Source organism: Astyanax mexicanus, chromosome 11, assembly GCF_023375975.1.
Source record: "Astyanax mexicanus isolate ESR-SI-001 chromosome 11, AstMex3_surface, whole genome shotgun sequence".
NCBI lineage: Eukaryota > Metazoa > Chordata > Actinopteri > Characiformes > Acestrorhamphidae > Astyanax > Astyanax mexicanus.
Genome location: NC_064418.1, coordinates 14,279,100 through 14,303,054, shown reverse-complemented (window position 1 = coordinate 14,303,054; position 23,955 = coordinate 14,279,100). Strand labels below are relative to the sequence as shown.

General features: G+C 42.7%; 1 protein-coding gene across 3 annotated transcripts in view; it reads left to right on the top strand.

Moving 5' to 3' along the window:
- Positions 1–23,955, top strand: part of zeb2a (zinc finger E-box binding homeobox 2a) — a 74,839-nt gene that overhangs the window by 808 nt on the left and 50,076 nt on the right. For 2 of the 3 annotated variants that reach the window (XM_015606164.3, XM_015606163.3), the window contains exon 2: positions 1,731–1,869. In XM_015606164.3, the coding sequence (XP_015461650.3) occupies positions 1,731–1,869 (139 nt within the window). Of the gene's footprint in view, positions 1–1,586; positions 1,870–23,955 lie in introns of those variants that run through there. The other variant, XM_049484738.1, reaches the window with a different exon arrangement.

The window sequence follows — 23,955 nt, the reverse complement described above, 5'->3', positions numbered from 1 at the left end:
TAATTACTATAAATGCCATCAGTCTCTCATTACCTCATTATGTAAATATCAATACAGGGTGTGCGCTTATGAATGTGTGTACACACACCGCCCTGCTGGTTTATTCGTTCCCTCGCCCGCCTCGCTTTCATGTATTAGCATACATTTAATAGGCTATTTTAGTTAGTCTATTTCTATAAACTTTTACTTCGGTTTCTGCAGTCATTTGAAGTGTTTTACTTCGGAACAGAAAATAGTCCACACTTTTAAACTCTCAATATATAATATATAATTAAGAAAAAAATATTAATAATGAATGAAAACTGCGCCTGTTGGAGCCAGTTGAATCCAGCTGCTTTAAAACAAAACAACACAAATCATACAAGGACAAAGCCGGAGTGAAAAACGAGTTAAAGCTAAGTATTTATAAAATTAAGATATGCTAAATTGTTTTCAGAAAATTAACAATAATCTAGACTTTTAAACACCAAAATACATAAAATACTGATCTAATGATGCTGTAAGATCCAAATGAATCCAGGTGCTGTCTAAAGACAAAAAAATAAAACTGTATTGAAACGTAAATTAAAACCTTGATAAACACTTGAGCCTTCATCTTCTATGAGATGCTGAGATGTTCTTCATGAAAGAGACCATACATAAACTAGACCTTAAAATGCATAAAACCAAGTAAACAAGTATTTAATACTTATGCATGGAGTGTCTCATCTTCAGGATTTTCAAAACAAAAGAGATAACAAAAAGTGATCTTGAAAGCGAATTAAAAGCCTCTTAAACACGTTATTTTTTGTATTAAATGCTAAAATGTCTCTCATTTGAACGGACAAACGTTTTGACTTTCAGACACTCACAAATAAGAAACAAAAAGAAAATTATTAAACTGGAATGAACGCGAATTAAACCTGTGTTGAATGCGGTACATCAAAACTGCATGCAGCCTGTAGCGTTTATAAAAGAGACGGAGCGGTGCGAGGAGATGCTGAAAAAAAAAAGTAAAAAAAAAAAGTAAAAGTCGGGAAAAAGTCGGAAATTCGCGTTTTTCTTACATTTATGTTCTATTACAGTTTAGTATCCACGTGTTTATGTGTACAGCTAGCCTGTGTTATAACAGGGTGTTATTATCCGACTCTTGTTTTAAACGAAGGTGTGACTTTGCGCCCCCCTTTCCCCCTATTCTCTCCCTCTTTCTCTCTCTCTCTCTCTCTCTCTCTCTCTCTCTCTCTTTTCTTACTCTCTCTCTCTTCCTCTCTCACTCACTTACTCTGTGTAAGAGTGCGCGCGCGTGTGTGTGAGGGAGAGAGAGTGTGTGTGTGTGATCAGATCACCCTGACTGTCCGATCAGAGTCACTTCAGAAAGCGACCTGCTTGCGACACGCCAACACTCACTTACTCACTACACACACATACATACAACAAACTCTGCCTCGCTCGACCAGAGAGAGAGAGAGAAAGAGAGAGAGACTGGATTAGACTGAACTTCATCTGGACTTCTCCACACTATTTCATCCCTCCGCTTATTCCTCCCTCTCTCTCTCTATCTCTTCACATCTTCAACTCTTCACGAGTCTGACCGAGAAAAAAGTGACGAAAGAAGAAGAAGAAGGCGAGAGAGAGAAGGAAGAGAGGAAGGAGAGAAAAGGAAAGAAAAGAAAGAGGAAAGAAAGAAAAAGGAGAGAAAGAAAAAGAGAAGCACGCGCTTGAGCTGAGCTGTTGTGTTGTTTGGTCGGTAGATAACGGCGCTGGAGTCGGAGCCCCATGCGGACCGCCGCCTGAAAACAGCCCGCTTTTTATCAATGAAGCAGGAGGACACCATGGCGGAGGGTCCCCGGTGTAAACGGCGAAAACAAGCCAACCCGCGGAGGAAAAACGGTAAGCGACACTTTTTGTTGAATGAAAAGGTGTTGAACTTTGGGTGGGATTAAAACAAACCCCACGCGAGTCGCGCTGTGCCTGTTTTTGAGTCGCTTAAAAACAAAAAAGGTCACTCGTTATAAAAGTGCGTTTTAATAGTTTAAGTGGTTTGAGCTGAGTTGTGGTGTTCAGAAGTGACTTTGTTGAGGTCATGTTTTTTTTTTTGTATGTGTAGAAAAGTTAAGAAAATTAAAGTTAGATACTGAAAGCCTGAGAAAAGTTGAGTTTGGAGGAGCTGCCGGACTGTCTGACTGTCTGAGTTCTGCTGCATAGCGGTCTTATCTCTCCCAGCACAAAACCGTTATGTGTGTGTATACTAAGTGTTAGAGCGTGTTATTGTGTGGTAGCTGGTGTGTTATAGAGTATAAGTGTGACCGAGCACGTTGTTTTTTATGTTTTAAGTTTTTTAAGCCATGTTTCTGTAACATTCTCTAATATTCGAAGTGTTTAAAAAAACAAGCAGAATTTTTTGTATATAGCTTCGCTGTCAGAAAAAAGTACAGTACAGGTACGAGGTACATTCATTTTGTTCGGCAAAGTACATATGTTTCCTCAAAGATAAAGCATGAACCGTCATGTCCAAGTTTGTGCCTTTATTTAAAAAGAAGGGTAAATCAACGGCAAATAAATATGGTACAAATTCTGGATCTTAACTAACTAAAGGTACTGACCACATACCCTTGAGGGTACAACCCCAGTGACAGTTTATTTATTTTTTATGAGAATGTTTAGATATATATCTCATAGAAACCTTTGTTGTTGTGTTTACTTTACATGTTATAATGTTGCGTAAACTGGTTACAAAAGTATCTTGCATTGGTTTCACACTTTAAAAGAATCCAATCTTGTGTTGACAGGTGATCTGATTCTAGACACGTTTAATCAATTTAGACTATTTAAAAAACATATAAGCACAAGTTCTTTAGTGTGCATCTCACAGAAATAAATAGAATTATTGTGTCTACTGGACAGGACAAGTTAAAATGATGTGTATATGGATTATAATGGCGTGTCTGTAAATGGATTATAATTGTGATTATAAATATGTACAGCAAATGGGTTATAATGCTGGCTTGTGTTAGTTTAACACTATAAAGTGGGCTCTTATCTCAGGTTAACAGGTGACCTCTGACTGATTCTGGACACATCTGATAGTTTTTGCGCTAGATAACAAGATCTCAAGCTGTCCTGCTGGCCTGTGATGGTAGCTAATCATTACGGTAGTTTATATTAGAAGGCGGTTAGAATGATTATGTGGGTTTTAGAGCCTTTTTTATTTTCTTATCTCTCACAGCACAACACTGTTATGTGTGTAGGGCTTTGTATGTGCTAATGTATAAATGTGAGCATGTGTGTGTTTTATTTTAGCTGTGTTTTGGACATTTTTTAAATGTCTAAACGTCTTTGAAAAAGATTTTGAAAACACTCATTTCTGCGTGCACCTCATAGAAATGTTTATTATGTTTACAGGACAGGGTATAATGGTATTTAAATGGGTTAGAATAATGTGTTAATGGGTTTTAAAGCTGGCTTGTGTGAAGGATCCTATCTTGTGTTAACAGGTGACCTCTTATTCTGGTTCTGGACACATTTGAGACACATTAGTTTTCTAGCTAAACAAAGATCTCAAACTGTTATAGTGTATTCTAAGCCAAAACTATTAGCTGGGTAGATTTTACTTGCAGAGGGGGACGAAATGATAGTGTAAATGGCTTTTTTTATGTTTGGTTGTAAGTGTGCAGGTCATTCTGAACTGGACACTGTTTCACTATAGGTTTAGACTACACATTAGTATGGGTTTAGGCTTTACATTATATGTATCTTAATGTATTGTATAGTGAACACAGCTATTTGTCCTTTGAAATGACAAAAAAAAAAAACGTCATTCTGACACTCTAATGCTGATATGCACTTGAAGCACTAAGACATTAGCATTTAACCATGTTTGAATGAGTCTTCAACTCTTTCTTTACTTCAACTCTATGTAATATTGAATATAAATTATAGAAATCTTACAGCCAGCGTGTTTTATTACAGCCAGGCATCTTGCACCTTTTGTCTAAAAAGTGCTGTTTTAAAGCATGTTTGAAAGGGAGATTGTGTCACTACTTAAGCCTCAAATAAAGTGTTTCCCAGCTTGAGTGATAGACCGTGTTTTGAACATGATGATGTGAAATGAAGCTCTTCCTCGGCTCTTTCATGTTTGACCCCAATTCTTTATTAAACGACACGTATTGATCACATAAAAATCAATGGATGCCGTCCGTGGAGCCCTAAATGCGAGTAGCTTGAGGCAGGTTTTATGACACAGGACAAAGTCAATGCTCTGAAACTATAATTTTTTTCTTCAAATGGGGTTATATCTGTATGTCTGTGTGTGAGTGTTGTGTGTTTATGTGTTTTTGTGTGTGTGGGTGTATGTGTATTGGTGTGGAATTAGGGGGGTTGAGAGAGGGCAATGTAGGCTACAGTAATCTTTAATGAATCAGTCAGTAATGTGCTTGTTTTGGGTCATTACCATGGCCTGTTGTAATGTCCTCCCAGTCTCACGGCCTCACAATGTCCCACAATGTCTTCTACATTACGCTACATTATAAGTTCAGCTCCTGACCAGACTGCTGGCTGGATAGTTGAGCCTGGCCGAATGAAAACCCTCACAGATACGATGAGCCTCCAACTTTGAGATGAGGATATCTACCGCACTCTGACATCACTGTTTTCTTTTCATATTATTATTATTTTCATTATTACTCCCTCCGCTGATTAGTCTGCGCTTAATAAGCCATGGCTGAAGATTGTGTTTGGCCTATCAAAGAGCAGTAACGTGTTTTGACAGAGGGAGATTAAGAAGAGAAAGAATGACGCTGAGAGCGGCAGGCAGGAGGGGCGCGATAGATAGGCCGTCTTCACCACCACCTCCACCACCACCAACACCATGGTTGTGTTGTGTTCTTTTTCAAAATGGCTCGGCTGAGGGATTCCTAATTCTTGATTCTTGATTTTATGTGTTTCTTTTCTTTTTTTTGCATATTTTTTCATAAATATATGTGCTGTACTTTAAGTATTATTTACATATATACGTTATGAGGGGGACTTTTACATTGCATTTATTTGTATGTATTTAAACGCCTGACTCTCTATCGATCTATCTACCTATACATCATCTTACCAGCCACCTCTTTTTATTTACCTATAAATTACAGACCTCATCCTCTATCAGCTCTAATATAAATTAAATAAAACAAAGCACAAAAAAGACGAATATGCTATCATTAAATAAATAAAAAAAAGTTTGAAGAAAAACAAAACAACAAAGCAAACTTATCACAAACTGGTCCCAGTAGAGACTCTTCTCTCGCCTCCCTCTCTGGCCACGCCTCACGGTTTCCATAGCCCAATGGGAGGTCACATCAGGCCCTGCGTGTAACCTGATCCCCCAAAGCCCCCAACCTCAACCAACACAAGCACATCATCTCCAGCTGTGAGGGGCCGGTTGACCAAACTGTCAGGAATATACAAGGTTAGACGGGCCAAGTTTTATAGTCTTTCAAATCTGTTGGAGGCTACAAATATATATGGCCATATTATCCGTCATATACAATAATGAGAAATTGACATATTGATTAATTAATGAATGAGTCCTAAAAAAGGATAAAGGTTTATAGTTCAGACCATCAGCCACCAGCTGAGAGAAATTCGTTTTCTCAGCTTTAAGCTTTAGTTTCAAAAATTTCTATTCATAGTATTCAAAAGAAATGTTCACTTAAATCTTCTCATATTTTGTACATTTCTAAATATCTCAATATCCCAGTATATTTCTTGAGCTGCATTAAGGTCGTATGTTTATGTTGGAGGCTTTTCCCCAACAGTACAATTCTTTAATTCCTCCTCCCCCAAAATCAAGTCACACTGTGCGGATTAAATCACTTGTCCTTCTGAAAAGAAACATTGTGTGATATTTGATTAGAGACCGTTTCAAAGAGGCTAGCAGGTCCGCCAAGACAAAGAGCTAAGACAATGGCCTGTCATCTGGGCATCTCATTGGCATGCTCTTATAATCAGCGGTACCAGGGAGCCCAGTGTACCGTGCTTTACACAACTAGGCCATTGTCACAGCAGCTGCAGGAGACACCTTTCACTCGTTTCTTTGACTGATTCTTTCAAACAGGCTTCGTGTTCTCTTCTCTCCGAGGCGAAAAAAAGATGATTTACACATTTATTCATTAATTTATTCATTCTGTTTCAGGTATAATTTATTATTCACACTTTTTGCACTTCTACTTTTCCAGCACTTCAACGTTTCACTCACTGAAAAAGTACTAATATACACAAACACACTCCACACGCCACCGGTACCATCACCACTTTTGCTCCCTTCCGCACTGACCTGAATGCCTTTCATATCTTCTCTGCCATGTTTTAGCCACCCTCCCTTCTCTCTTCTACAACCCCCCCCCCTCACTGCCTCGCTCCCTCCTCCACCACACACCCCCTCAGTAAACACCCCCGAGGGCAGAACAAAGAAAAGGAGCTCCTCTCCTCCTTCTTAATCACAATTCAGCCCTTTCACCGCTGCTAGGCCACTCTCTCGCTTTCAGCATCCCAAAGCCAGAGATGAAAAGAGCGCAAGTGAGAGAGAGAGAGAGAGAGAGAGAGAAAAGAGAAAGGGAGGGAGAGAGAGTGAGAGAGAGAGAGAGAGAAGAGGTAGAAATTATGCCTGGCAAAGAGAGGAGCGAGCGGTGGAGAGGTAGAGAGTGACATAACTTTGGTGTCTCTCAGCGATTGTTAAACTTCCCTTGGTTACGCAGCCCACAATAGGCCATCAGTCTTTCAGGCCGAGGGACTTGGCCCTTTACTAATGGCACAGATACTGAGGACTCTTCCGGAAGCAACGGCTGAATAATAGATGGACAGATAGATAGATAAATAGATAAATTGATACACAGACAGATAGCTAAACAGATAAGACATTAAAAGAATCAGTGAAAACGTTCTAACACTGTTTCATTGCAATGTTTCACCTAGCGATTGCTATCACAGCACAAGAGTCACTACTGGACATTTTCTACAGGTCCAGTTTATAAATGTTCTCTTATTACTTTTTGAAGATTTTTTTTTACACATATTATAATTTACAAAACCTCAACCAAGCTCCCCAAGCTCAAGGCTAGATCAGTGGCCTCCTCGGAAACTGTTGCATGCTTGAGTTGTCACTGGCCAGATTTTTTAGGACAGATGTCACTCCCGAGTCCTCCTCTTGCTTTCTGTCAGGCCCGTCTTTTTCAGCGAGGGAGACAAAATACTCCGTCAGGGGCCAAAAGCCTGGGCCTTTCCCCTGACGGACGAGACGTGCGCTATTGTGCCGTCCTTTCACTCGCCTTTCCCCCCGCACCTCAATAGGTCAGGGATCACAAATGCAAATCTACAGGCCTACGGAGAAAGAGAGACACAGAGAGCGAAAGAGAGAGAGAGAAAGAGAGAGAGAGAGGGGAGGATGCAGGAGCACTCAAATGCACCATGTGATATGAATTCCTAATTTTATCTGTTTTGCCCCCTCCCCCGTTCAACTTTTTTTTTCTCCTGTTGTTGTTAAGAAAAGGAGATTATCTGTACACCTTCATTCAAATCCCCCTCCTTTTTCAGCTGGGCCAAGCTGTGCAGGATTTAGGCCGATTTACTTCAGCAAACACCTATGGACAACTGGGGAGGGGACGGGGCTCTGCTTGGAAAGAGGGAGCCCTTTGTTTGCCAGGGTGCAGGAGGCCTAAAGCTTCACCGGGCGGCTGCATTATCGCATTAAGCTGCATGCTGGTGGCCTAGGGAGCTTGGTTAAAGCTAAAGCAGCCGGCTATCTACCAAAGACAAGGGGACATACATTAGCGAAAGAGATGCGCCTCCTTTTACACCCCCAGACTTGGTCCCTGGCCTTAGAGATTAGCGCGCTCGGAGGTAGAGGCTCAGAGATATGGGTAACACCATGATGCAAAAATCCCAGAGCATCTCGGCCCTCGCCGGAATATCTACAGAGAAATTGAGAAAGAAAGAGCGAGAGTTGGTCTTCTGCGTACTTTGTGGTGAGGCAGGAAGCTGCCTGACCATGGGATGTAGTGGTATTTTTTTTTATTCCAAGTTAAGCTACATTAAGCCCATCCCCCGTTCTTTTTTCCCCCCTCAGAGTTAGTGTGCAGAGAGAGAGCTTTATCCTCCCCTGTCCTCGTAACATCTGTCACTGCTAAGAGGGACAGGAGAACGCCACCCGAGGCTCCGTTAGTCCTGTGTCACTTGTGACTAACCAGAATGGGTAATTTACAGTAGTGAGTCTGTTCTCTCCTCTGTTCTCTTGCCCTCCTACTCCTTTCTAGATGATACAGCTGCAAATGCCAGAGCGTTTGTTTCTGTGTAGACAAAGGCCACTCCTGTGCTGGGTGTGAGCGCCCGAACACCTACGCTAGCCGTCCCAGCCGAGGCTGCGTGCAATGTTTCTGTGCAGGGAACAGTTTGAGGGGCACACTTTGCCACTTATCTGCTGTTTGGGAAGAGGTGGTCGGTTGTTGATGTTGTGTGCGTGTGGTTCAAGGTGACTGACAGGGGTTTGTTGTAACTTTTTTTTTCTCTCCCTCTCCTCCATCCCCCCACACTTGTAACCATGTGCACATTTTCTTCATGAGTGAGTACAGAGTAGTGCCGTGACATTTTGTGGCGCCGCACCGCCGTTAGCCTAAACAGTGAGGATTTACCAAGGTCAATAATGAGGTATGTCACTGCAGGCTGCAGAAACAACAGCCCCGGTGATAATGAATAGGAATAAGGTTCAGTGCAACTGTCAGGGCTTGGGGGGAGGGGTGTATGTATAACTTGCTTGCAAAAAAGAAAAATACATGGTTTAAACATGGAATAGACTTCTCTGATCCATTTGAAAAGACGTTTTATATTCAGGTATATACGGATATTTGAATGTGTTTCAATAATTTTCTATCTCATTCCATTCTGACAGTGGATGAAAGTCATAGTTTCAACTGTCAAAACTACAGTTGCTAAACAGAATTCATTTAGCTCAACCAAACCAACCCCTCCACACACACATATCCGTGCACACTCACATGGATATGTCCCGTTTGATTAGCGGAACACCTCCGGCAAGGTCGCCGCCACATGGAACAATCAATAACGGATCGGTGGATTAAGGTGTCATGACATCTGCGGGTCCAGACCTCTCATGTATGGGTGAGTGCCTCTTAAAGCCAGCTCTGTTGACAGACCTCCCTGCCTAGTGCCAGATCTATATCACGGCCTGAAAGAGACCCCATAAGTCTGCTCCTGACTTCCAGTCACCTGGGTCCGCAAGCTTCCCTTCACACGCTACGTATGCAAGCAGATCGAGGCCTGTGAAAGCAATGGTTAAGTAATTGGAATAGATTGCTTGCAGAGATTAGGTTGAGTGTAATGGCCTCTTATCATCCTGAGACATTGAATAACAAAGACATAATGCAGATAATGCTTAAACAAGACATGCTTGTCTGTACTGGAAAGGCCAATAGCACTTACTATAATCTAGTGTGCTATTATTTATTATTTAAGTAATTGAAACTTTGCTGCACAATATAAAATGAGTGTGATGTGTGAATTGTGTACATTCTAATATAGTGTTTATGCAAATATCATGCTGTATGTAGCTTTACAGCAGAGATGGATCTTGAGAATTTGAAAAAGCAATGGGCCAGTCATGTATGGGAAGAGGGCAGGCATTATGCACCATTGCCCTTCCAGGCGCTGTCACAAGCAAATGTCAGTCAGGCACCTCAGGTAATGAGTGGGGTCAAGGCGTTAGTCATGGTGACAGCATTCCTTCTCCTTGCCCTCCGCACGGCAGACAGACAGACTGTCTGTGTCTCCTGCCGTGGAAGAAAAAAATGCCTCCCTTTCCCTAAAAGCATCCTTGATTTGGTGGAAAGCTCCAGTTTCGGCTTCTTCCATTCCATCACCGCCTCTTTGGTCACAACAGTTCGCCCGACAGCCCACCAGCGGGGCTCTTGGTTCCAGAGATTACAGGGCACTTTTTTCTGGCTGCAGGTCTAGCAATTAAAGTAATGAGGAGGCTCTCTGCTCACGGAAGCTAGGGCCTGAGCGTAGTGCTGACTCGCTGCCTTCCGAGTCGATAACTCCTGGCCCACAACCCCAGGCAAGGCATGCCTGCTCCTTATCAGGGAGGATGTGCTTTACATTCCTGAGCTAAATGATCCCCTTCCTTAGTGTAAGCGTTACCACTCAGGAGGATTGGATCTGACGGCCATGTCAAAGCAGTCCCTGGTAGCTCCTTACAAGAGGAAAGTGTGGACTGCCTTTCTTGAAACTTGTGCGAAGCCTCACGTTCACTGTTGCGATTAACCTGAGCTGAATCTGAGACCTTAGCTTTTGATGTGGTCTTTTTGAAAGTGTGTGAAAACAATGCCAAGGAAGGTTAAGGATTTGGGTATGCTTGGCATGACATTTGCCTGGCATGGCATAGTGCGTGCTTTGCTTGGTTTTGTTTGGTTCAAGATGGTTGTGCGTTGATGTCTACCAAGGCTCTGGTCGTGCTGATCGGGCTGGTATAATGAACTGAGGATGCAATAATGGGATGGAAAAGAGGGGCCTCACTAAGGTGTAATCTTATTTCAACGCCCAAGAGCAGCTCAGATCCCCGAGGGCAACCTTCTGCCCCAAGAAAATCACGTAAGGGCTTAATTGTGTTCCAACTGGTATGCAGGCAGTGCGGCCCAATAGACATGTGTGCCATGGATCCAGATGGCACATCTGAAACTACCTTTTCAGGCTGGCAAAATCACAGGTCTTAATGCCATCAGCTTTTCAAGTTTTACAATGGGCCAGGCCTCGTTATTACCGCTGGCGGCCTCTTTGGCGAGACTGCCATAAAGAAAGTGTTCCTCAGCAATTAAACCTAATGAAATATTCATGTGTGGCACCTTCCTCAGCCATCCTAGCAAATGAGCAAGCCACACTTAATGTGTCCCCCACCCATCCAAGCATCCCCCCCTCTACACACGCCCTAGCCTTATTATGGTCCTAGCCTGGCATGTCTGCAATTAGTACTATCTTTCCAGTGGTGACTGGAAAGACTGAGTGGCGAGGGGAGGAGACAGGAGGGTGGGTGGAGTGGATATTAAGGATGAGGAAGGGCTGAAGGTGTCTTACACAGAACCGACAAGATGGGGTAGAGTCAAAAAGGCACAATTAATCATAGGCCTTGCTTTTAGATTCCACCCACTTCCAACCAATTCATAAAATGCTTGTTATGTAAATATGTACAACTGATGTATATGCCGTTTTTATTACCATATTGACTTGGATATAAATAGCAGTGGTGATCCATGTCTGGCTGTGTTAGGATTTGAGAGGTTGTTGCTGTATTATGTGCAGGTGCATGTGCATTCAGGGGGTATCATTCAGTTTTAATCTCTGCGTTTCACAGGGGCATTAGGCACTAGTCGCCTTTTTTAGGCCTTCAGTCTGAATGGAAGTTGTGTTGTAATGGAGATGCCGCTTGTCATATTATGCGAGATGTGGTGAAAGGAGAGAGGGAGACCCATCTCTAATTGTAACTTTATCTGAAAGGGACACAACTGTCCACCCACTTGCCTGCATTTCTTTTTTTTCTCTCTTGCCTGCATTTCTCTCTCTCTTTCTTTCTTTTTATCTCTCTCTCATTCACATTCACAAGATTCGCTTTCAGCAGAATGACTTTTTATTTTGGCCAAAGACAAAAAAGAGCAAGGACACACTAAAGAACTGATTTTTGTACAAGCATACAAGTATCTCCAATACTCACTCAATATAAAAACATATTCAATTATCAAGTTATTAATGCATAATTGTGCAAAATGTCACTTAGTGACATAGTGCCATTATTAGCTGCTACGCTACCTTTGTAGGTAGTTTTGTAGGTAAACTCTAAATAATGAAAGCAAATAACTGAACCACCAGCCAGTTGATTCAGCCCAAGACTTATCCCCATATCCACATCAACCTGTGGAAGCCTTTGTCACTTTATGAGGTTTTCACTCTGCCAGCGACCCCCTTGCATCTCAATGAGGTGTTCTCCCTGCACACCCCCCTCTACCATTCTCCCCTTGTTCCCACGCATCGCGGCCCTATCAGTGGAGCACCTTTTCCCGGGGCTCACTGAGAAGTCTCGTGCATCCTTGCGCTGGCCTGGTCTGCCGCCGTGTTTACTGTGGGATTAAGGGGCAAGCGGGGTGCTGGTGTGGGGGGTTGAGCCGTGGGAGGCTTCAGGGGCAGCTGAGGGAGCGAGGTAGCCATGGGAAGGGCCCCCCAAAGGCATGGAATGCCAGTGAGGTCAGCAGGGGTTGGAGCGGGGGGGACCAGAGGAGCTCTCCAGGGATGGAGCAGGTGCTTTTGTGCAGGCCGTCAGGCATCAAAGACGTGACGGGGCTGAAAAGGTTAGTGCTGGCGCTGCAAAGCGAGTCCTCCTGTTTTATTTTTTTTCTCTCCTGGCTCCATGGCTAGGCGAGTGGGTGCAGGGGAGAGGGTGGTGCCTGGCTCCCATGCTCTGGTGCTCAGAGGTCACTTTTTGTACCTGAATGGGCTCCAAAGGAAGAGGGGTCCGTGGCTGAGAGTAACATTTGCGGCGTTGTCAAGGCACGACTGAGGGACTTTGTGCAATATGCAAAGAGGCATATTAACTGCTCAGACACTTATAAAGACACCTTGAAAAGTTGACGGGTCCAGTCTGCCTAGAAAGCACGATATGGATAAAGCAGGAAACAGAATCTCAAAATAAAATCAATTATCAAAACAAAAAATCCTAACTACATAAAAGTTGGCTAGGTTGATTATGTAAATGTAATCTGATGTGAGCATTAAAAACTGAATATAGATAGTGTAATTGTTGAGTTTATTTTATGTTCATTTTCATTTTTTTTCCTTCTTTTAACTATAATAAATTAGAAGAAATAAATATAAAAATGTTTTTCAGTGAAATCATACAGGTCCTTATAAAAATGGTTTACAGTTTCAGGGCCTGTCAGTGTTTTTACAAGTGAGAAACAGGTCAGAAGGCTCCACCAGGCACAAAGCTAATGCTTACCCACCCAGCCTAGTGACAAATTTCTGCGCCTCACTTTGCACTTGACATCCTAGCTTTGCCCAATCAGTGCACCTCATGTCCTTCCCCCCCCTCTTTCAGGATGGGTAGAGCAAGAGGAGGAGGAGTTAAGAGAGAGGGGGGAAGTTGTGGGGTGGTGGGGGGGTGGTTTAGTTGTTGCAGGTTGCGTCATGGGACCCGCGGTGTCCCCTTTTGTGCAGCACGTCAAATGTGGTTAACATGCGGCCATTTATCTGCAAAGCCCCCTGGGTGTACAATGGCCTGGGTGTGTGTGTATGTGCGGAGGGGGAGGAAATGGTGGAACGGTGGGCTTAGCGTCGGAGCGTTCCCATTCTCTTTCTCTGCCACTGTCAACCACCACCCCCCCAGCCCAGCCCTCCACCCACCTCCCCTCATTTCTCCTCTTGGCTGCACACAACCCTTTCCGTCATTGTTTCGTTCTTTTTTATTCCCTCCCCCAGGGGGTGCCGGGTCAGGCGGCATCTGACAAGGTGCTTCAGAATGTCGTGGGCTCCCGCGAGACGGATTGTTCCTCACAAACGTAGCGCGACCCGAACGGCCCTGCAATAGCCAGGGTGTGAAAAATAAGGTGTGCTGTAATTCTGCCCACTACCCTCTCGGCTAGCATCCTGACAGTTGTTGGAGCTTAAGCCTATTGGATGATACCGTTGTAAACAGATTGTCCAGCATAGTGCAGCGAGTGGGTAGAGAGAGTGATCTGTTGTGGCCACATTTGTCACTTAGTTTGTTTTTGTCTGACTTAAGCCTCTATTGCACGAGTGCCTTGCAAAATGGAGCTGGCATGCATGCATTTCACAGGTAACGGGATTACTCCAGACCAGTGATCGACTCATTCGCCCAAAGGGAGAAGCTGCTAGAAGTCACTACAAAGGAAGCCAGGTCTAAAATGTTTGCTAACTTTATTACCTCATGCCAGATACAACTAGGAATTTTTAGCTCTCTCTTTTCTGACATCGACACCCCCCCCCCCCCCCCCCCAACCCACACATCTATGGTGTTGCTCACAAATGGAGCAGATGCAGCAAAGGTCACAAGCAGTCTATTGATACAAGGAGCCACAAGAGGAAAGGCGGCTGAATTGTATTCAACTATTATGGTGGGAATACATGCAGTGGAGATTAGTACCTAAAGTTGTTATGTAATGCTATACACACTTGTCTTGTCTTGTCTTTTATTTTTTTGTGCAAGTTTTACCAGATGTATATCCATTCTGCACTGGAATTGTACTTTTAGACCTTAAATGTGAAAATATGTTTAATATAGCCGGTTGGTATGGTTCAAAACATCTTTAAAACATCTCTGAATATTCCTGTTGTCTGTAGTTGTCTGAGTTGTTTTCAGCACAAAATAGGCGGCTGCCATCTCTAGAGTCTCTGGAGGCCAAACAGCTCTGGGAAACCACAGGAAGGCGCTGCCATTTTCCTTATTCCAAGCTTTCCCTAAAATATATCCTGATGTATCCCAGCATTTTTTCATATACTCCATGCTCCAAACTCCAGCGCGCTGGCTCCCTCCAAGCTTTCCACCCCGTGTCATGTAAGGGCAGCTTAATGTATGAGGGAGCAGACCAATGATCTCTCATTCCAACTAATTCAAGGAAGAGTAGTTTACACTAAGCATGCCAACAAAAGCTGTTCGCCTGAAAAGTTCCAGCAACCTCCCTGCTGACCATGAATGTTATCTGTGAATTTGTCCTCACAAGCTATTTATTCCAGTTTGGTTGTTGCTGCTGCTTGTTTTTTTATAGCGCAGTTTCTTTTCTTTCAGTCAATGGCTAAGCACACTGTCAACAGCATGATGGCGTCACATAAACAGCTCTAAACAAGCATGTCTCAAACTTATTTCCCATGACTCGGGGGTGCAGAAAGGTTTTGACAAGACGTCCTTAGTGTGAAATGAAAAAGAACCCAGGACACAGGTCCTCCAAAAAAGTGAAACTGTGGAGGAAACATTTGAGGTGCTTTAAGAAACACTTAAGAAAGCCTAAGTTTTCTTAAAGTACCTTCAGGGGTTCCCCCACTGTTTCAAATTAAAGAACCCCTAAAAGTTTCTTAAGGAATAGCATGAGATAAGATTTCAGACATGTTTCCGAACAAGTTATGAGTTCACGAAAGCTAGTTCATGCAAAATGATAGTACTCCTCCCCGTTCTTGTGCGCCATGTATCCGAAGCGAGACAACACCTCTCGCCGCGTAGCCATCTGTAAACAATTAAGGATGAGTTTGCTTACAGCCCGTTCCTTTTAATTAGAGGCCAGGCCTGGTGCCCACCCTTTTCCAGAGGTTATGTGATAACTGCACCTTACTGCGAAGGATGAAAAGGTCCGCTGACGTCCTCCTAGAAGCACTCCGGGAGCAGCAGAAGGAGAAGGAGGAGGTGGAGGCTCGACTGCAGGCGGCCCAGAGAGAGAGAGAGAGAGGCCTAAAATAGGCACTCGCTGACACGAGCCATTACTGCACACAGGGGAACTTCCTGCAGCATTGATCTGAGCTCAGCCACCTCAAAAATCTGAATAATCTGACCAATGGGTCAAAGAACTGTAGAAGAGGATCAGAAATTGGTGACCAAATGTGTTGCGGTTTTGGATTGGGATTTGTCGTAGGAAGTTGTTGCTGCACGATTAGACAAACTAAGCCCGATTTGACAAAGACTATTCGCTTAGCGATCAGTTCGTGTGTATGTTGATGGGTGGGTCTTTGTTTACAGGAGCCATTGCTGATTCACACGGAAGAGCTGCTCTGTTTGGGCACGGTGACAGCAGGCCAAGCACAAGCAAGTCAACAAACAAGTCTCAGAAGGGTTGTACAGGGGTGGCACGCGATTTGCTGGGTTACCCCCCCAAAAAAAATCCTCCAGGGCACCACAACGTCTGAGCAGTTCACCTGAAAGTAATGCCCCCGGCAGACACCCGGGCGTACTAATGAGTGCACAAGGTTAGCGTGGGAAAGAAGACGGCCTGGCAGAAATAGGTGACCCAGTAGGCTGGCTGGGGGTCATACCTCTTGTCTAAGAGGGGCTTTTGTTTGCACGTCTCAGACAGAGGAATGAATGAGAATTTGGAGTGGAGGGATATGCCTGGTTTAATATATATAATGAAGCAGAAAGAGGAGGCGACTGATGATTCTATACTGTGGTGGTCAGCATCCCAAGTGATGGCTATTATCCCTCTGATTATATTTAGTTATTCAGTTAATTACATATACATATATATATTTAATTTTGTTAACAGTATATTAATATTATTATCAGTTTTTTGTGTAAATTCCTGCCAGAGACTTCTCCCAGTGATTTTGACATATTGAGATGTGCTGTTTTATAATATTGTTATATAATACTGTTGTATGTGTATGTAGATGTATTTAACACAAATGTCTCTACAAGCTTTGCATGTAAAATGTGCTCGCAGCAGTGGTTTGCTTAGCCGGTCCAGGTCATGTTGCCACATATTGACCACGTTGGCTAAACAAATTTAATCCTTGCGGAGGGGAAATCTAGGTTAAATGCAAATTGATTTAAGCAATACCAGACAGTAATTAACATGTTAGCTGTATGTACGTGCACTAGACCAGAAGGTAATTCATTAAGACCTGGCAATGTCTACAGTTACTATTCAAATCAATTGAAGGAAAAGTAATTATTTTCCAAACCCTTGCCCTCCTGTACACACGCACACAAACACACACACACACACACACACACACACACACTCTTACATAAACACACAAACAAATGCATTTTTACAAAGTATCATGTTTTTTTCAGTGAGCATTTTTGATTTATATATACTATAGTAAAAAAACAAACAAAACAAATATATATATATATGTATATATATATATATATATATATATATATATATATATATAGCATTTTTGATCAGTTTGTAATATTTATTTCCAGATTCACATCATGTAACCTTTTGTTAAAAATAAAAAAAGTATATTGTAAATTCTGTGCATTGCCTTCTATAATTACTACATTTTCCGCTGTACAGTAATTTCTAAAACTGTTTACGAGGCCAGTTAGTATTCATATGTGAATAAAAAATTACCCTGACTCTATTATAACACATTAACACTGACTAATTATCTCTTTCTGTTCTGTTTTTTTTTTTTCTTCTCTTTCATGGTGCTGCTGACTACCACATCCAACCTTCCAACGATGTAGGTAAGAAAAATTATTTTGTGATTTTCTTTTCCTCAGAAGTGTTTTTACATTTAATGAGCTTTTAGATAAAATCCCACTGGGGGCCTTACAAAGCCTTCAGAGAATACTACCCAATTCACAATGCACACTCTTTTGACCTTTTCCATGACTTGTACTACTAGTGCTCATAACATTGGTTTTGTAAGCAATTAAGAATATTCTCTTTATGACCATGTTCATGATTTTGACCCTCCACCTTTCTTTAAATGTAGACCTGGTATTTCCCCATATATACAGATAGAGCTCTATACACTTCAGTTGCTGTGAGGGCTATTATTAGTCACCTCACACCTACCAGTCCACAGTGCGTATCACATGCCAAAGTGACAGTAGAGTGTTGACTTGCTATACTTAGTGCACTTCTGTGTTTCGGAACACATCTTCAGAGTGTTTATGCCGAAGTCGAAACAACCTCCCAGGCCTAACCTGCGAGGATCACAGCGTGTTCTAGCGAAATGCTGGTGTGGGTTTCAGTCTTCAGGTGCCAGAGTTTTACAGGTGGAAGCATGTGTTGTCCGTGAGTGCAACAGGGCTGCTTGAAAACAAATCTCGAACATCTCGCGAAGCAGCAAAAGTGATTAATATTTAACCACTCTAATAAAAGCCGCATGCTCTTCGCAGGGCCCCTTCAAGCAAGGCAACAGTATCTCTTTGCACCTGGGGAAACGGATAAATCCCTTTCCCCAACTGTGCAAAATCTGTCTTTTAATGTGGAACACAGCTCCAAGCCTTCATCGTGTGGGTGGGCCTGTATTCTTCCTACGAAATTCTAGGATATTTCTTTTTTTCTCTTTTTTGCCTGGCTGAGAAATGCATCTCCGTAGATACAGTGTATGTATGGGAATGAATTCCCCTGGTGAGATTTGGGAAGGGGGAGGGATTCTGACTAGAAAACACAACCAAGGAGAAGCAATCTCCCAGGAAGCTGCTAATGACTGGCAAAGTGTAACCCAGAATTAAAGCAGCAGAGAGGAAAATAAACACAGAGCTGTGCCAAGATCCAAGATTCAGGGACTGGTTGTGATTAGTTACACCTTTGCCTTCATGCACTAGTTTCTTAATGCAGACACTGGATCTGTTTTAATTTGATTTGATGGTTTGAAAGGGATTCTAATGTGCAGATTTGTCTCACTATTTTATTAAATGGGGAAGAGATAGAACAGTTCTGTAATTTCAAACTGCTTGACCATGCCTCAGCTTTGCCACAGAAGCTGACGTACGTTGGGAGCTATTTTGAAAAACATTTGATGATGAGCCGATAAAACGTTTAAAGACTTCAAGTGAAACTTAGTGGCAGGCAAACAGTAAAGGTGTGACTGTGACTGAAACCTTTCACGGAATGATGAGTGTGGTGGTGAGGTGACTCAAGTAAGGTAGACACTTTTGACGTGCCATTGGAGCAACACCTCATACTTAATTTCATGTGAAATTCAACCCAATCAAACAATCAAACCCCTCCCACAGATCAGACCCCTGCTTTGGTTGTCCTGTTAAGCCACTCACAGACAAACGGTTGCTGTTTTTTCAGACCAAAAAGGCCACTAGTGCCTTGAGGAGTCCAGATTTAAGTGACAAATTGTTTCCTAACAATAGCGCCAGCTAACTGCTAATTGGAGCCCACAGTCTCCATAGTCGAAGGAATAGACTGAGGAATGACAGAGGGTGAAAAAAAGAGTGAAGGGAAGAGGAAAGGGCACGGGAGAAGGGTCCTTACGGGCTTGCTTTAGAGTGCACCTTGAGTGGGCATGCCGGCATCTCAGGCTTCGAGGATTTAAAAGGCACAGCTGTGGCGTGAGTCCCAGTCTGCAGGCTTTCAGGGTGTGTATATGCGGGGGGTTGACGATCAGCCGGTTTCCATTTTCAGAGTGTTTATTTCCCTGCCGACCTCGCTGGTCATGCAGACAGCAAGCGGTGCATCTTTGAAAGGTGAGAGAGGCTTAGGGATGTAATTTCCGTGTAATGGATGGACCTATAATATTAGATACTGTACAATATCTATACATTTAACTCAATGCTTATACCCAAAACAAGATGACTGAGGTGGGAGGAAGGAGTTTAGGATAGGGAATTAATCAGGAGCCAGCAGGAATCAGAATATCGGAATTATTTTTTCTTAATTCCCACAACTTTATAGTAGTGTTGCAGTCCTTTTTCAACACCTTGAGAGTTACCTGAGCTGAAAAGAAGGAATTTGGGGTGGGGAATTAATGAAAAGCCAGCAGAAACCATTTGGCCAGATACCTATTTGCATTACTTTATTTTTTCTTGATGCTCAAAACTGTATGATTCTGCAACAGGCACCTTCCTGACAGAATACTATGATAAGCAAAGGGAATTCAGGCTGTGGGATCAGGAACCAGCATGATATAGGAAGAAATCAAGCAGGGTTGACCTTCCAGTCCCACCTTGTGTAGGTGTCGCAGTCAGAGTTCTCCCAACTTGTATTATTTTGCTGACATCTGGGCTTGATCAAAGGGTCACTTCCTAGTGCTTCTAACCACAGTCTGCCCACGCACTCCTTTTATTGGTGGCAGCAGCGGTGGTGAGGGGGTCCAACAGCTGTAACAACACCTGAGTCTAGCAACTTAACTGCCCCCTCTTCCCCCTACATCAAGACACGAGGAGCAAGGCGCTAGAACTTCAGGTTAAGCCTAGTCTAGTCGAACAGTGTCAAGCACTAGGCCTGTCTCGGGTTCCTTTGGGAACCAGAGGCCATCAAGAAAGGTCATCGCCTGAGCGTGAAGTCTAAACTAACTAAAGTTGGAGACTAAGTTTAATGACATATTGCCGTCTGCCCTGGCTAGAGCCCTTAAGCCTTCAGCTACAGCAGGGAACTGGAGTCAATGGTTAGATTGTATCAGCAAATTAAGGCCTTGTCGGCGGGTGATCGCCAGGGTTGTGGGACAGGCCGTGGTTCAAACAGCTGTGGCCCTTTTGATCTTCTAGCCTCTCTCTGTTGCAGTCCCAAGATAGCTGTCAATCAGCCAGGCCTAAAAATAAGACATGTTCTGAGCATGCAGTCCCCACCAAAGATAGTCTTTACCTGTAGTGAACTTGCACAAGACAAGATTTGCCTGTATTTGACCCACTTCAGAGTGACGAGGCACGCCATCCGAGGGCGAGAACGAAACAGTTGCATTGGAGGCAATGTTTAAAAGTAGTTCATGACCCCTTTTTTTCTGCCCACAGTGAATGCGAGATCATCGCGCTAGTCTCTAGCATCCCTTGGGAGAGGCATTATAAGCTGCTGTATTGTTGGCCTGCCTCCTGCCAACTGTGCAGGGAACAAAAGGCCGAGCGTTTATTACTAGTCCCTGCTGTGTTAAAGGAAGCCTCGACCAGCCCTCCTTTCCTTCTCCTGGCTGGACTCTCTCCCACCAGGCAATTTGAAGGCCCGCTAATAGCCAGGTAGATAGCGACTGCTGGGGAACGATATGTCATTTTGCACTTTGTTCTCAGTGTGAAAGTGCTGCACTCTTGAAAATGTGAATAACCAGCATGAGTCAGCATTTCGTAGCTGGTTCTCCATTTTAGATCCCTCTTCCTCTTCAAAATGAATGATTTAGCCGACTTATAAATGCTTCACTTCTCCACTCAACTTAAAATATATAAATATAGCTCTCTATATTTCTTCCGTGAGCTCTTCCCATCAGATAGTGCCACAGATTGTGAAGATACTTCTTCTTCTAAGATCAGGGGAAGCTCTAAACCCTTAGTACTGTTTCTACTTGCATTTTGCATATTTATTCACTCCCTTCTCAAAGGCTAAATATTTGATTGAGGTTGTGATGTTGTCTTCGTTAAAATTCACTTCTCTTTTGCACCTTATGTTGTATACCAAACAGGAAGTCACAAAAGTTTTGAGTTGGCTGACGTAGCTGTTTGTACCTTCGCTGATGTTATCAGGGTTGATTAGTTTAATTTTCCAGTCATTACAAGAAAAAGCAAGCAGTTTTAAAGGTTTAAAGTGTGGGCAGGAACATTACATTTATGTTGGATGGCTGTTTTCATGAGAACCTCATGTCTCCAGCTATTGTCTGAATGGAGAGAAGGAATGCACCACAAGATCCAAAAGTAGAAAAAGAAATGTTTATAAAGTTGGAGGCAAAATGAAAGCTTGGAGCCAGGAGGTGAACTTGCTTAGTTACCCTTGTCCATCTCTGGCTGCAACAGCAGATTTCTGGCATTCGCCCTTGAAATCATCTCCACCTGGATGTTGTAGGCCAGCGTCCAAACACTATAAGGAAATAAAACACGAGTGTGAAAAACTTGCAAGAATGGCTCTTCCCCCCACTGGGACCTGCTGCACTCCACAACGCACCTCGCTGACAGGAAAAGTTTATGGCGATTTGTTGAGTCAAACGATGGAGCTTGCGGAAAATGCTACAACCATGAGCTGTCACATTCCACACCTATGACGAAGTCATGCACATTTTTGTTAGCTGTATCCAGCTGCTGCTTGCTAAGCTTGGGGGGTAACCAGTTGTCAGTTTCTGGCAGCGACGCTCACTGAGTTCAGTCTCGTGTTGGCGTCCGGTGGAAACAAAAACAGAATTCTGTGTTGACTTTTCTTCATACTCTCTCCTTAGTGGATATAGTAGTTGAAATATCCCATCATTAATTTTCACTGAGACAGTTTACTCTGAAAAAGTACTTGCCGAGTTTGGGTCGATTTTGAATGTGGGAAGGTACTCGAGAGAAATCAACTGTAATGTGATTATTCTGGAAATCCCTCCTGTCACAGGAAGATCAGTGGAATATTTTCAAGGCCTAACAATGTCTTCCTGCTGTACTGTTAAGTCCCTCCGCCATAACCTTGTTTCTCTTTAACCAGTATTTAGGGATTAAAGGCTGTTGTGGGATTGATTAACTAATCTGAACCTCAGCTATGCAGTACTAAGCACAAAAAAACTTGTCTTCATTGGTTTATTTAACATGGTTTTCAGTAACGATGAAGGTATCTAGAATTTGATGGGGGTACTAAAGTTGAATATTTAAATCCATTCATTTTAAATTTGTACTACAGAGTATCATAAACACAACTAATTCAATAACAATGATTTTGTTTTTCATGTCAGTGTCTATAGTCTATTGCCTAGGCTGCATTTCTTGGTTGTTTTAAAGTTTTAAAGTGAAAAACTGCTTTTATACATCCGAGAGATGCAACTGACATTTAAATCACTTTTGAGGACGCAGCTGATGAATCCTTCCTGGTCCTCAGCTACCAAAAAAGCAGAGGCACAGAATTTGGACAGAAAACTGTCTGAAAAATAAGCCTTTGTGATAGTGTTTGTTTAAAATGTTGTTTTTTTATAATTAGAATTAAAAAAAAATCACAACATAATTGACATCACCATGACTGTTCCATATGTGTGAACGATGGGTTATTGAGGAGGAGTATACACAGGATATAGTATTCCTAGACTTTAGAATGTTGCAAGTGTCCGTAAAGACTAATTTTTAGGCCACAATTATTTTAGAAAGGTGTTATTCAGAGAAAAGAATCAGTCATGGTATTGGTTTTCAAAAACAAGGCCCAATCTAATTTTTAGACAATAGGAAACCAGTCCAATGTACATAATTAAAACTGTGGCTTTTGCCAGTTTTTTGAAGTTTATCTTTTCTCAAAATTTCTTCAGTGAGATGGTACATCTTTACTGTAGTCATGCTTCTTGCATAATGTTTTTAGTAGAATAACTAGCCAATAGATATAGAGTAACAGACTTTAAGAGGGCTATTAAATGCTTGTGAGTGTGGAGTTGGAGACTCCAGGAGCGAGGTAGGAGCGAACAAGCAAGGCCACGCTTTTTTCGCTTCCATAAGGGAGGGGTAATGAAGACCAAATGACTACTCAGGAGTCATTTATTTGATTTTTTCCCCTCTACCTCCAGCATGCAGCTTCACTTGACTGGAAAGTTTTGCCCTGGGGAGCGAACGCCTGTCAGTTCCGCTTACTTCAGACAACCGTTGCCATCCAATGTGGAGAATTGGATGGAGGGGACAAATTACCCACACCGTGCCCTGGGGGCAGGTGGTTTTCAAGGGTCGTTTTCTCAGGTCACATGTAGGAGACATACATCTGTCACTCTGAAGGTAGAGCTGGGGAGCATGGTTCGCCGTCCTGTGATGTGTAAATTGATTCAGAGTGACAGATTGTGGTACCTTTTTTTGCCTTGGTTGCCTACCTCTTAATAGTAGAGCCGGGTCACCATGCAGGGGCTGTCAGGGTTACACTAATCCCAGTAGTTCTCTGCATAGAACTTTTGTATCTTTATATCATCATGCTTATCAGGCTTAAGAAGCGGTTCTTTGTTGCAAATTCTAGGAATAGTTACCATTAGTGAGTAGGGAAGTCAAAGCTTTGAAGTGTAATGTTAAAGCAGCAGTCTGTAAGATATTTTTGCTTTCGAAAAACTGAAAGCAGTATTAGAAACAGTTGGCAGGAGAAAGTATTCTCAGTGTCCTAGTATGCTGGAACGAGTGCTCTGGTAGGTTTTTTGGATGTAATTGCTCTCTACATTTTGACAGTGCCAACTTATATAGATCATAAATAAACTAAATTAAAAGTATTTAAAGTACTCTTCCACACTCTTCTGTTCAATTACACTTTCTCATTCTCAGAAAGGTCTCTAAATCCCTAAATCTTCAAAACTTACAGATTGTTGCTTTAAATATCTAGTAGTCCTGCAATAATC